This window comes from Xylona heveae, assembly GCF_001619985.1.
Source record: "Xylona heveae TC161 unplaced genomic scaffold L228scaffold_3, whole genome shotgun sequence".
NCBI classification, from domain to species: domain Eukaryota; kingdom Fungi; phylum Ascomycota; class Xylonomycetes; order Xylonales; family Xylonaceae; genus Xylona; species Xylona heveae.
Window position 1 is genome coordinate 2,029,349 of NW_017264195.1, and position 13,737 is coordinate 2,043,085.

General features: G+C 49.9%; 3 protein-coding genes across 3 annotated transcripts; all 3 read left to right on the plus strand.

The window, feature by feature from the left end:
- Positions 1-435: 435 nt before the first annotated feature.
- Positions 436-5,740, plus strand: L228DRAFT_99545 (hypothetical protein). The gene is made up of 3 exons (XM_018337047.1): positions 436-3,405; positions 3,459-5,215; positions 5,334-5,740. Exons 1-3 carry the CDS (start codon positions 762-764, stop codon positions 5,616-5,618), a joined length of 4,686 nt encoding a protein of 1,561 aa, XP_018190131.1. The 5' UTR covers positions 436-761; the 3' UTR covers positions 5,619-5,740.
- Positions 5,741-7,367: 1,627 nt separating this feature from the next.
- On the plus strand, positions 7,368-11,261 carry L228DRAFT_219037 (hypothetical protein). Its single transcript, XM_018330204.1, has 4 exons — positions 7,368-7,976; positions 8,057-8,473; positions 8,531-9,193; positions 9,261-11,261. Exons 1-4 carry the CDS (start codon positions 7,794-7,796, stop codon positions 10,788-10,790), a joined length of 2,793 nt encoding a protein of 930 aa, XP_018190132.1. The 5' UTR covers positions 7,368-7,793; the 3' UTR covers positions 10,791-11,261.
- Positions 11,262-12,090: 829 nt separating this feature from the next.
- Positions 12,091-13,711, plus strand: L228DRAFT_99568 (UNC-50 protein). Its single transcript, XM_018337048.1, has 7 exons — positions 12,091-12,395; positions 12,519-12,618; positions 12,717-12,720; positions 12,784-13,085; positions 13,187-13,272; positions 13,327-13,406; positions 13,470-13,711. The coding sequence occupies exons 1-7, from the start codon at positions 12,292-12,294 to the stop codon at positions 13,607-13,609; spliced, it is 816 nt and encodes a 271-aa protein (XP_018190133.1). The 5' UTR covers positions 12,091-12,291; the 3' UTR covers positions 13,610-13,711.
- Positions 13,712-13,737: the final 26 nt, after the last annotated feature.

Below are 13,737 nucleotides of genomic sequence, written 5' to 3' on the forward strand. Positions count from 1 at the left end.
CCAGAACAGAAGACAGCTCTTCGGATCAACTCAGCATCACAACTGCCGGTTTGAAAAGTTTATTAGGTACAAGGCCCCTGATATCTCGATCGATGCATACTTGATGTAAATGCACCAAACCAAATGAGAAGGGAAATGCTGATATAGGAATTTTGTGTTTCCTTCAGGATCCAAGGAGCGGCATTTCAATAATTCTGGTTAGCCTTGCCCGACGATCCCAAAGCAACAACTTCCGTAATATAATATCCACCGAACTTGTGACGCAAGGTTTTTGTATCGCAGCAACGACATAAGATAAAAGGCTGAGGGCATTAAGTTCCTCAATCTAAACCTTCTGGAAAGACATTTCCATCACAGCGACTGAGTATTACGTCCAAGTTTGATTCATCACCCTCGGCGCAATCCCGAATCAGCTCGAAACGCAAACTCATAATATCACGATAGAAGTGATACGCTCTTCGAAAATATTGCGCAACGCTTGGATCGGCTGTGGGGAGCACGCCAATCTTCGAGGGCCATACATAATCTGTTGAAAAGAGGGGCAGACTTGCCTGGAGAAATTGGATGAGCACGAAATACCTACAATTCATGAACAGCATTGGGTAACGGAATAGAAGTGTTGGGCGAGAAAAACAAATTTGCTCATCGGGCGAGATTGTGGTACTGCACTCAACCCCACTTCCGTTGCTATCGTGAAGCAGGGTATAAGACGTGTTGCCTTTCCAAAATTCATCCAGCCAATCTGAAACATCTTGCTCACAATGAGCTCTTTCGACCGTCGTTCGTCGGGCCAAACACATGTCAAGTCCCGTCCAACCACGCCGTCACACCAAGGCGCCCCACCAGAGACTCCCGTCACAAAAATCAGGGCTGGGACAACACCGAAATTGTCAAAGGACAAGAACGCTGCTGGAGAAGTCAACCGCGCACGGGGCGCCCGATCACCTTCAGCAAGCATTGACAATGTAACACCAAGTCCCGATAATGCAGCCGATCTCAAGGGTCGGGACTCGCACGACCTTTCGCTCTCGCCTCGTCACGTTACACGAGATTCCATCGTCGACCATATGCTCTTGTCCCTCGATCAGATCTCCATTGGCGGTGGCGCCGCCGAAGTCGCGCGGCCCTACCCATCCTTTGACCGCGACGAATCGTCGGTCCTGCCTCCTCGGGCCCCTCGCCGTCGAGGTCATACTTGTACCAATTCTCTGTCCTCTGACTACAATTTATTTACAGCAGAAGGCTCCGAACGTCTCACCGCCTTTGGCTCACGCCGCCCGAGGAGCAATAGCAGCGCTCATTACCCTGCTGGTCTCGACAGATTGGAGAGTGTCCGAGCAGACATACAATCGGCTGGAGGATCGCATTCGCGCGGTGGGACCGGTAAAAAGAGCAGCAACGGCAGTGGATCGTCAAGTGTTGAATTTGGTTACGCCCAGACATATGGCAGCAATCGCTGGGTCTATTCACTTGATCATCGCCTCGATGACCGGCTAGTTCATAGCTCTCCGACCAACTTGTCGACAATGCCGGAAGCCGACTTATCTCATCTCTACACATCTTATGATGACTACGACGCTGCACCCACACCGACCGTCCCGGCTGGTCCGCGACGGAATCAGTCTTCTCCCTCACCAAGCATTCACAATTCGCAAACGGCCCACCATGGCGGCCTCCCGGCCCCTTTGTTCATGCGTAGTGACAGTCGTCCCGCCTCTGGTAGTGGCCACAACGTTCGACGACCGGCGCCTTTGGGACACGCGGCCCTGCGAGAAGGCTTTGGTGGGTTTAATGACGAACTCATGGTGCCAACTGTCTTGGATCCACCGGCCCCAAGCCCAACCATATCTTTCCATAAGCAATCACCTGTCGCGGTACCTCCAGCCTCGACACCGCCGGCCAAGAGCCGACCGGGCTTTTTTCGACGCGTATTTGGATCCTCGAAGACTTCACCATTGCAACGTAATATGAGCGCGCCTCAGCTTCCACCCGTAGGACTTCTCTCACAGAGTCGTAGCAGACCTGGATCACAGGGCAAAGTTGAGTCCCCTGCTTCACAGCCAAGCCCAGCTCCTCGGGCCATTTCCGACGAAAACACGCCCATCACAGCTCGGACGCAACCATCTACCCTAAATAAAAAGCCTTCCTCCTTCTTTCGTCGCAGAAAGCGATCGATTTCGGTCCAGAATGCACCGCCAGTCGTCCCAAGTCTTCTCCAACCACCCAGCTTCACAGATCAGGCAATTCCTGATCCTAGTCCGGTGAGCAGTCTACGTACTGCTATGAATCCCTATCTGAGAGGGGACGATCAGCGCGCGGGAAAGAAACCGGAGGCGAAGGTAGAAAATGCCACTGTCAATGATAAAGAGGAGGAGGAGGAGGACCGACCCCGGGGATTTTCTCCCGGTTATCAGCCACACAAGAATGCAACCATTCGAGCAGTAAAGTCTGCGGAGGAGGAAGGCGATGATGTGGCAACGCCGAGTAGAAGGAAAGAAAAAAGGTCGCCGCTGCCAAATTTTGACAACGCGCCCAGGTCAAGGTCGAGTGACAATGGGACGCATGGGCGAAGCAAACCCGAAGTTTACGAAGGATCATTCCTCCACGACAATAGCGAAGAGGAAGAGGACGAAGAGCATGATGATGATCATCCTCATCATTTGGATAGATCAGCCGGACCTGATGCTGTAAAGACCAGCGCCGGTCCGACTCCTGTTATGAGCGAAAATCAAGCAGCAGGGTCGAGACAGAAGTCAAAGCTGGGTGATTTGGTGCCACAGCCTTCTCTTTTGGTCCCTGATGCCGGTATGCAAAAGTCGCAGAGTGACAGCGCACTTTCAATAGGTGCAAACAACAGGACCGGGTCAGGGGAAAGGAAGAAGCAAACGATTGGCTCTGACAGAAGCTCTCCAACTCCGCAAGATGGTCGTTTGACCCCGCATTCTGGGCTTTCCCTTCCTCTTGAAGGACCGACGCTTTCTACAAAAGCTTCCGTCTCTAGTATCAGCGATTACAAGTCAGCCGCAAGTCTACCAATCGTGCAAATTGATGACGAGGAGATAATTAAGCAAGAGTCGACGACCACAAAGGATGCCACGGAGCAGAAGAAGGAGATTACAGAGGAAGACCGCGAAAGGGCTCAGGATATCTTTGATGGAGGTGAGCGCTTTGTGAGCAAAGTCCAGGCGGCGGGCTGGCTAGGTGATGCAACTCTTGTTAGCGAAAGAACAAGAATCGCCTTCATGGAATTATTTGACTGGTCCAGCATGAGTATTTTGTTCTCGATGAGAAGCCTCTGCAGCAAACTTGTTCTCCGTGGCGAGACTCAACAAGTCGATCGAATTCTCGACGCTTTTGCATCTCGATGGTGCGAGTGCAACCCAAATCACGGGTTCAAAGCGAAAGGTAATACTCTGGATATCTCTGAACGTATTCGTAAGTACTAATAATCCAAGCAGATGTCGTGCACACAATAGCCTACTCTCTACTTCTTCTTAATACGGATCTGCATCTTGCCGATATCGAGTCGAAGATGACGCGCAATCAATTTATCAAGAATACTGTTCCTACCGTACGGCGTGTTGCGCTTGATTCGGCCCCGGGTGAGGTGGAGACTATCAGAGCGTCGACTACTCCATCCAGAGGGCCAATTCCGTGGGTGGAGCCGGGTTCTCTGGGCGAGCGGGCTTCCACACTTCCTCCTGAAACAAAGGAGCGACGGCCATCTAACGAGGGCACTCGGCCAACTCAGACATTGCTGAAACGATTTTCGCAGGCTTCCGGTCAGGATGAAGTTTTTGGCGAACGCCCGTTCGACGAATGCGGTCCCCTTGTCAATAAACCTTTTACTGGGTCAGAAAAAGCGTGGGAATTCCTCATCGAGGCGATTTTGAGAGCATGCTATAATTCCATTCGTCAAAATCGACTTCCGCTGCACGGCGTCATCGGCGAGCGTGGAACAGAGTCACAGACTTCATCCAGCAATAACTTATCTGTTAACACTCATGGTGTGCTTCGTCGGAGTCCTAGTACAATCAGCAAGGCGCCGTCTGAAAATTTCAGTTTCCGTGGCAGACCCATGGACAGTCGATCAACGACGGGGCGATTGACATCCAAGACCCGATCTCGTCCTCGCATTTATCATCATTCCACGGTGAGCTCAAGCCGCACCAGCCTCGACGACCAATCCTCGGTCTTCAGCCCGTCTACCTCCTCCAGTACTTGGAGTAAATATTCCTTGGGCAAAGTCAACTCTGCATATTCTGTAGATACATTTGTCTCTGGTCAACTGCCAGGCGATTATAAGCAGTCCATCGGGTTTGCAAATGCTCTTAGCCAAGCCATCATCCGAGAAGAAACCGCCTATTCTGGAGGGTCAGAGGAATCGATCCGACCACTTCTCGAAGACGAAACGCTTGAGCTGGCGGGCGCGCCATGGGCCAAAGAAGGTATCATTAAGCATAAGCATCACCTTGACGCAGCAGACAAGAAATCCAAGGATCGGACATGGACCGAATGCTTTGCCGTAGTGGAAAAGGGCTGGATGAGACTATTTTCCTTTCACGCTAAGAGCGCTTCGACGCGCAACAAGAATCGAAATCGCCCCGCTGTAGGCGGCGTTGTTGGGGGCGGAAACTGGTCTGAGAATGCCGAAGACCTGGGTAGTTTCATGCTTCGACATACGATTGCATCCGCACTGCCGCCACCAGGATATTCCAAGTCACGTCCTCACGTTTGGGCCCTCTCTCTTCCTTCTGGTGCTGTGCACTTTTTCCAAGTTGGCACGCCAGAGATTGTCAAAGAGTTTGTGTCCACGGCCAACTATTGGAGTGCCCGTCTCTCGAAAGAACCTGTCATGGGAGGAATTAGTAACGTTGAATATGGCTGGAGTGATGCAGTGATCAACCCGGCTTTGATTGGCTTGGATGGCTCTTCAGGTGTACCAGCTGCTGGACCCCCGGCGCCTGCTGCTACGGCTGGTTCTCGGCCCAGTCTGCAGAGTTCGATTCGCAGTTCCATTGATCACGGGCCTCTGTCACGGGCTCGCCTGCCTGGTGACCGTGTCATGATTAGTGATTGGACTCCCCCGCAGCAGAGTATGATGGCAAGCGTCCTATTGGAGGAGGACCAGTTGAGCAGTCTTAAGGCCTATGTAAAGAATGTGGAGACGGAGTTACAGAAGCATAACGAGCTGAGGTCTCCGCTTTTGCTTGCTGTAAGTTCTTTTTTATGCGTTTGCTCTTGATCTCAACTTATCATTGCCCATGACATTACGTGGACTTTTTTTTTCACTCGCCCTCCAAGGGAAGGATATGGATACTAACATTGTATAGTTCTCTCCTCGTCATCCGAACGCCACCAAAGCACTTGCCAACTGGGAACGCAAATCATCATATCTACTCAAGGAGATTGTCAAATTTAGGACGTACATTGATAGTTTAAATCACGCGCAGACGCAAAAAGCGCAGGTTTATGCTTCACGGCCGGAGTCATCGGCTGGGAAAGAGACTGTACCCGTGCAGGAGGAGCATCAGGGAAAGTGTGATGAGGAGGTAAAGGCGGCAGACGAGGGGGCGGATCCAAAGGTCATGCATGGTCAGACCGTAGAGAAGGAGTGATGAAAAATGGCCGCTCAAGGTCAACGGTGGATAAGTGCTGATTTGTGGTTTATTCGGAGTTTAACATTTGGAAAGTAGACCATGGAACTTTTGAGTCATTTGAGTTTTTAAGCGTGTTCAACTCTTGCATAGCCTACATCTTTCCTTGGCTACTCTTTTCCACTCAGCGCTACTCATTCTTCTTCTCTACATTTCTTATTTATTTGACGATACATGCAAGTGTGGTTGGGTAATTTGTGATCAATTATCCAAGGGAATCATGCGGGATACCCGGCGTTTGCTGAGCAACTCTTTCTTGATCACATTGGGCTTGCTTTCTTTTTGGGTTACTGCTACAGAGTGGATATATTTTGCTACTCTTGCAATAGCCTCTTGAGGGCGAGCATACATAGCGTAGATATGTGAGGAAATATTGATTCCTTATCCACTGTTTGAATTTTGAAATTGTCATGTTTTGCTTGAATATAATTGTGGGTGTGATATGACGCATGTCGGGGTTCGTCAATTTAACCGGGTCGATGCATGTGACAGATCTGATAAGCCGAATGCGGGGAGAAGATTGAACTTCAGGGCCAAAAACAGATGGATACCGTTGTTGAACGGTGAATACCTCAGATCTTTTGAAAGAATTATTACTTCTTTGTTCTGGCAATACTCTAGTACTCGTCCTCTTAGAGTACCCTTGTTTCATGAAGACCCGCGCTTGAAAACCGCCTTTTATTTTGGTCCACAAACTTCCCTCGTAGCTAAAAGAACTGGTCCGTAAGAGTTTAGGGCAGGGAGTGTCTTGCAGTTAGATTCGTGAACGCATCACTTCTTTAATTTTCCGACTGGTTCTGTTAATATCTGATGCCTCAATGGTAAGCTCTATACCCTCGATTGGTATAGAAGGGTTTTTGGTTTGGCGCGGACGGCCAAGGCTGAGATGATGCATTCCGCTTTCGCTTTACCGCTTATCGCCAAGTCGCGCGACGGTGGCTTGGCCGAGTTGGTCACTACAGATGGCACTTGATGCTTACGCACGCGAGAAGTGATGGGTTGACTGATTTGACTTTGCCGGATTGTTCTATTCATCTCATTGTGGAAGCGCTTTGACGAGCTCCTTGGCGCAAGTGGTCCATCACCGCCTGTATCTCCTGCGCACGAGGTGCTATTATCTCGTACGCTTCATCAGTCATGCTCCCCTCAATGATACTCCTCCCATTCCTTTAAATCGTCTTTTTTTTTTTTTTTTTCTCTCTTTTGCGAAATCATTTATCTGATTCAATCGACAACGGGCGCACTACTTTTGCCCTTGCGAGCTTGTGGATCACCTCCTATTCTGTACAGTACCGAGTTCCTGAGTGCAGCCCTACCGACAGCACATGGGAGATAACCCTTTCATCTAATCAACCCCACCATCTCTATCCTATAATACCAGTTCTACCCGCGCGACGACGAAATTGCTGGAGAAGAGTTTCCACAAGGAGACCCTTAAATCGGGACGCCTGCACGACTGCACACCTGCGCGCCTGCATCGCAAGGCACACTCGTGCTGCATCCTATTTCTGAGACGCCACCAACCACACCACGCTGCATCTGCACCTGCACCTGCTGCGACTGGCTGCTTCGCTTCTGTCCTGTCCCCGCTGTACAAAAGACTGCGCCGTACGAGTCCGAGCATCCGATCTGGGCTCCCGCCGCCTCTTCGCCGGGACGCTTGGCCAGTGCGCTCCTTGTTCCCTCAGCTGATCAATTTTCTTCTCCACATTGTCGCTGTCGATCGATAATCCAGACTTATCCAAACGTTAAATTCATTTTGTGACCTTTTTCCGGTGTCTGGGCCTATGATTGTGGCAGTCGATACTGGCGGCAACAGCGGCGACTGAAACACGGCTTCATTTTAAAACACCTACGCCACCTTGTGCACAACATATATATACAGCGTTCAAGACCCCTGCTGGCTTTGGTGTGCTCTCCGGGATATTAGAGATTTTTGGTATCGGACATACAACTATAACCCTACTTGGGAAATATCAGATTTGATCGTTGGTGCGCGCTGCGTGTGTGGAAAAAAAAAATACCACCTACACCACCTCTTTTTCCAATTAGAGGACGATTGATGCATAGCTCGTTGGCGACCTAGAGGAACGAGAGCTCAGGCCTAGGACAGATTCCATCAAACACAAAGGCAAAATGGCCACCTCTGTCGCCTCTGTGGTCACTCGGACCGTGACCGACTTCACCAAAACTGTCACCAAGACGGCAGGCGCAACGGCGTCAAGCGCAAACAGAGCCGCCCCGCAGGGTGGCATTCTCGAGGGAGCGGACCCTAGCAAATATGACCCGAAGAATCCCATTATTCTTTTCATCATCCAGGTAGGCTTTCTTTAAACCGATGCCCAAGTGGCAGCTTCTTGAGATTTGAGTGTGTGTTTTGAAGGTGACTAATTCGATAGGCCTCTATAATTATCATCTTCTGTCGCATCCTGCATTGGCCTTTATCTAAGATTCGTCAGCCCCGTGTCATTGCTGAAGTTATTGGTGGCATTTTGTTGGGGCCGTCCGTCATGGGTCGCATTCCTGGATTCACGGAACATATCTTCCCGCAGGCGTCCATGTCGAACCTAAACCTAGCTGCAAACATTGGCCTGATTCTCTTTCTTTTCTTGGTTGGTTTGGAGGTCAATCTCAAGCTATTCCTGGGGAATTGGCGAGTTGCACTGTCGGTAGGCTTCGCCGGTATTGCGCTTCCTTTTGGCCTTGGTTGCGGTATTGCCTACGGATTATATCAGCGTTTCCGTGAGGATGCAGGCCTTCAACCCATCTCTTTTGGAGTGTACATGCTCTTTATCGGTATTGCCATGGCGATTACGGTAAGCAATATCCTGGCATGCTTTCTGCACTGATTTGCTAACGAATTGAAATAATAGGCATTCCCTGTACTCTGCCGTATTTTGACTGAACTCAAGCTTCTGAGCACACCCGTTGGCGTCATTGTCCTTTCTGCTGGTGTAGGAAATGATGTCGTGGGTTGGATTCTACTCGCGCTTTGCGTCGCCTTGGTTAATGCCGGAACCGGGCTCACGGCGCTCTGGGTACTGTTGACATGCGTTGGCTGGGCCCTCTTCCTCGTCTACATCATTCGCCCTGGTTTCATGTGGATTGTGAGACGATCGGGCAGCCTCCAGAACGGCCCTACACAGACTGTGGTTGGCATCACCATTTTGCTTGTATTGGCCTCGGCGTTTTTCACCGGCATTATCGGCGTTCATCCCATTTTTGGTGCTTTCATCGTCGGCTTGCTCTGCCCTCACGATGGCGGATTCGCTATCAAGCTGGCCGAGAAAATTGAAGACTTGGTCAGCGTGCTTTTCCTGCCGCTGTACTTTGCCCTTTCTGGTCTCAGCACTAATCTGGCTCTCCTCAACACTGGCATTACCTGGGCATACGTCATTGGTGTGATCGCCGTGGCATTTTTTGGCAAGGTCATTGGTGGCACATTGGCTGCCAGATGCTGCCGCCTCGTCTGGCGCGAGAGCTTAACCATTGGTGTTTTGATGAGCTGCAAGGGTCTCGTGGAGCTGATTGTTTTGGTGAGTCGAATGGGTGCTTTAAATCCGCTTTACGTTTTGCAATCTAACTAACAAACACGCCTTGTAGAATATTGGTTATTCCGCAAAGATTTTGAGCCAGCGCACGTTTACCATCTTTGTGGTCATGGCGCTCATTACCACTTTCGCTACCACTCCGCTTGTAGCATGGCTCTATCCTCCGTCATACCAGAGAAAGCTCGAGGCATGGAAGCGCGGCGAGATTGACTGGGATGGAAACCCTCTTCATCCTCACGAAGGTCCCGGGTTTGAGAAGCTCAGGAGCAACCAAGTGCACCGCATCCTTGTGTATCTTCGTCTCGAGAGTCTACCTGGTCTGTTGACTCTCACGTCGTTGCTTGGTAATGACATTTCGGCGACTCCTGTCACACCCAAAGTCCACCGCCTCAAGATCAACGCAGCCAATACTGCTCCTCTTGCCAAAACTCCCCAGCCAGAAATCGCGTCCGAACAGTCGGTTGCGATTCATGGCCTTCGTCTGCTCGAACTAACTGAACGAGCTTCGACGGTCATGAAGGTGTCTGAAATGGACGAATTCGCAATTCGCGATCCTTGCGTCAACGTCTTCCGCACAGTCAGCCAGCTCAACAATGTGGCTGTATCTGGCAACGTATCAATTGTGCCTGAATCGACGTACGCCGATACCCTCTTGACGCAGGCCTCCAACCTGTCTTCGGATATGGTCTTAATTCCCTGGAGCGAGTCTGGTCTCCTCAGCGAACAAAGCTCCCCTCTTTCCGACTATCAGGAAACCAATCGATCTACAAGCAGCCCGCAATGTCACTTTGTCACCACCGCCCTCGACCAGGCCACATGCCACACCGCCATCCTCGTCAACCGTGGCCTCGGCCGATCCCCAGCCGGAAACGAATCTCGCAAACTGCGCAAAACCGTCAGCGGTCTCAGTCTCCAGAGCAGCGGCCATTATGATCAGTCCGCGGCTCCGGCCAACGACCGCAGCCACCACATATACATGCCGTTCTTTGGCCGTGCCGACGATCGCGTTGCGCTCCGTTTCGCCTTACAGATTGCCCAACGACCAAATGTCACGGCCACAATCGTCTACTTTGAGGATTCCAGCCCAATTCATTCCGACGAGAATAGCGTCTCTGGTGCCGCACCGAGTACCGATCTCACTGGAACCGCGGCCGCTGCATCCGCGACAGGTCGAACTGCGAGCACGATTTCTAAACTCGGGTTCCACAACAACTCGGTCTCAGTCACATCTCAACCCACCAGATCATCCAGCATCTCCACCTTTTTTAACTCGGTCCGCAACACCTTGCCCGAGGCACTCGCCTCGCGCGTCGTCTTTGAGACTGTGACGAGCCCTGATCCTGCCGCCGAAGCGGCCCATCGTGCCGCAGAGGAAGTCGGTCTTGCCCCTCGCAACGCGGGCGATTTAATCATCCTCGGACGCAATTCAACTCCTGAGCATGCACACCAACTCGACCACCACCATCATGCGCCTCCAGCGACGGTTGATCCGGCCCGCAGATTGTGTCTTGGCGCTCTTGCCGATACGCTCTGTCAGCGGAATCTCAAGGCCAGCATCTGTGTCGTTCAGGCCAAGGAGTAAGGTTTTTTTTATTTTATTGTCATTTTTAATTTATTTTCGTCTTCTTTTTTTCGTCTTTTTTCGTCTTTTTTCGTCTTTTTCATCTTTTTCATCTTTTTCATATTTTATTTACCTGTTGGAATATATCTGCCCGGGTACATATTCCCGGGGTCAAGTATATCACTCCGATTTCAGCATATGAGCTTGTAAATATCCATGATTCACGAGTATTTATGACATTTGTTTATTTATATTTTATTTATTTTTATCCTCATTCTTATTCTTATTCTTATTTTTATCATTATTGTTGTTATTGTTATCATTATTTTTTGCAGCATGACGAGCAGGCAATGACATATCATGTCAAAGGATATTTTAATTTCCGTTTCTTTCCCGTTTTTATACTTTGATATTTTTTTATTTTTTATTCCTTCTCTTTTTATTTCTTCTTTATATTTATGATATCGGTAGTTATATCTAACCTGACGGATCTAATTTTATCTGTATCTATAGATGCAATTATTAAACATCAGTGTAGTTCAGTGTTCATGTAGTAATTACATCTCCAATCCATCCATCAATCCTAGCCTCCTACCTAAGGTAGGTTCTCTGCATGCGAGTGGCTGCGACTCTGGGGGTTACTCGCTCGTCGGCTAGAGTAGCTCGGGCGAGGAAGAGAGGTGGTAGTACTCCGTAGGCTGGTACGAGGTAGAACGTGGCTTAACTAAGCGTACCGGAGGTAACCCGTCCCGAGCTCAATTGTCACCTACTAGGTAGGTATGTACTACGTAGCGGCCAAGCAACCAGCCCGCAAGCTATTAGACAGCAACACAGCAAGTTGCATCACAACAACAGGAACAGGAACAGGAACAGGGAGAGTTACGTTGGTACAGTTTGCAATTTAGAGGTTACGACACATTTGGAAACGGATTTCAACATTCTGTCATTTTGTCAATCTGTCGTTCTGTCAAGCATCACGGCTGTAAAGCACAAGGAACAAGGAACGACGAACAACGCGAACGCGAGGTTCTGGGCCTGGTGTTTTGCCTACGGGTTGCGATTGTCTACCTACGACTCTACGAGGTCCTGGCTGCCTACGGGGTTTCGACAGGAAGGTTGACAGGCGGATAGAATTCAATCTGTCAGGTATCACGGCTACGACACGACATTCTCTTTACCTACGAGATTTTACATAGAGGTTTCGACAGAAGAAGGAAGAAGAAGGAGGATTGACAGACGGATAGCTCTGTCAAGCACAAGGCTGTGGCGGACAACGGACAACGAACAACGAACAGCGAACAGCGAATAGCGAGCAGCAACCGCAAACAGCAGACAGCAGACAGCGAACATTGAACAGCAAGTCGACGACAGGTTGACACTCGACTGGTGGATCTGCGACGACGACGGGTTGATACGCTGCAGGCTGTCTTCATAAACAAGAAAGCGGAATACGATATACTGCCAAAGCGACATACAGAACACAATAATACGATATACTTCCCAATAGACATACCACAACACTATGAATGCATATATTTCCTCGCCGCGACAACATGGCGTGCCGGCCTTTGGAGGCATACATGCTGGACGAAGCGAAGGGTTCAGAATGCCTCAGTTTTTCAAACGGTATGATTAACGGACCTCGAGTGTGAGACTGGACACTGGTGTTCGCGCTATATGGATAACAAAAATCTACGGGGGATACATGACGAAGATGTAGGACTGAAGCTGATCGAGGTTCTCGTACAGGTTATTCAAGCTCTCGCAGATGGACTTTGAAATGGCCGTGTGGGAAATGACGAGATTGATTGTTGCACCGAAAAAGGTCTTTCGGTCGGTGTATTATCATGTATGTCCCGCCGTCTGTCATGTTCACAACCCCATAAATCCTCGACTTATTACGTTCATTGTACTAGCTGGAGACAGGTTTGCTAACAATGTCCGCAGAAACGTAAGGCCTCGATTTAAGAGCTCCAAGCTTCCGCCCCGAGACCACGCATGCTAACATTTGTAGAAACAAAAAATACTTGGCATCGACCGGACCCGTCATTTACATATCTCTTGTCCTTTTTTCTCCTCTTGACCGCCCTCGCGTGGGGTCTCGCATACACGTCATCCGCAACAGGAGTAGTCCGTCTTACGCTCGTCTTCATATTTGTACATTTCCTCGGCGTGTCGCTGCTGGTCTCGACAATCGCCTACTTTCTCGCTGGACGAGTATTGGGAAACACAATTGCCGGACTGCCTGGCCGGAGAAGGCAAGGCCTGTTTGAGCCCCGAGGCGGCGATCAGCTCGAATTCGGATACTGCTTTGATGTAAGCCTGCCAAGCCTATCCCATATTTTAGACTGCTCTTGGTCAATTAAGGCCGTAATTCAGGCTCCATGGTACTATATGACAGTTGCTAACATGAATAGGTTGCGATCCGCGCATATTTCCCCGTGTGGGTCTTTCTCTATGTCGTGCAGTTCTTTATGATGCCGTTATTATCCAAGGATTACTGGTATGCGCCCCGGGAGACCGACTGAGTATGATAGTCAAAAGCTGACTGGATTAGGATATCCATTTTCCTCGGCAACACCATTTACCTTGTTGCCGCTGGGTATTACACGGTCATCTCGTTTCTGGGATATAACGGTATGCTAGGAAATATAACCCCGCCATTTGTACAATTGCATTGTATGCTAATTACGTTGCCAGCGCTCCCTTTCCTTCACCACACTGAACTTCTACTCTTCCCCATCGTGGTGTACCTTGTGCTCTGGCTCGTCAGCCTCATTGGCGGCTTCAACATTGCACGACACGTGGCACCTGCATTCCTGGCCGGCGCAAGAGGATAGTGAATGGATATTAGTCCTGGCTCGATCACTTGGGTGTGTCATTCAACAGATCCATATCACGGCCTTTCCGTAAGCTGCTCCTCGAAAACGGGTCATATGACATGTGCGACTAGATATCTACCAGTCGC

Excerpts from the sequence above, each read along its gene's own strand:
- L228DRAFT_99545 (XM_018337047.1), top strand. The coding sequence starts at position 762 with ATGAGCTCTTTCGACCGTCGTTCGTCGGGCCAAACACATGTCAAGTCC. Across the intron at positions 3,406-3,458 it reads TCACGGGTTCAAAGCGAAAG|ATGTCGTGCACACAATAGCC; the intron begins GTAATACTCTGG and ends TAATCCAAGCAG. Across the intron at positions 5,216-5,333 it reads GGTCTCCGCTTTTGCTTGCT|TTCTCTCCTCGTCATCCGAA; the intron begins GTAAGTTCTTTT and ends AACATTGTATAG.
- L228DRAFT_219037 (XM_018330204.1), top strand. The coding sequence starts at position 7,794 with ATGGCCACCTCTGTCGCCTCTGTGGTCACTCGGACCGTGACCGACTTC. Across the intron at positions 7,977-8,056 it reads TTATTCTTTTCATCATCCAG|GCCTCTATAATTATCATCTT; the intron begins GTAGGCTTTCTT and ends CTAATTCGATAG. Across the intron at positions 8,474-8,530 it reads GTATTGCCATGGCGATTACG|GCATTCCCTGTACTCTGCCG; the intron begins GTAAGCAATATC and ends TTGAAATAATAG.
- L228DRAFT_99568 (XM_018337048.1), top strand. The coding sequence starts at position 12,292 with ATGAATGCATATATTTCCTCGCCGCGACAACATGGCGTGCCGGCCTTT. Across the intron at positions 13,086-13,186 it reads AATTCGGATACTGCTTTGAT|GTTGCGATCCGCGCATATTT; the intron begins GTAAGCCTGCCA and ends TAACATGAATAG. Across the intron at positions 13,407-13,469 it reads CTCGTTTCTGGGATATAACG|CGCTCCCTTTCCTTCACCAC; the intron begins GTATGCTAGGAA and ends TTACGTTGCCAG.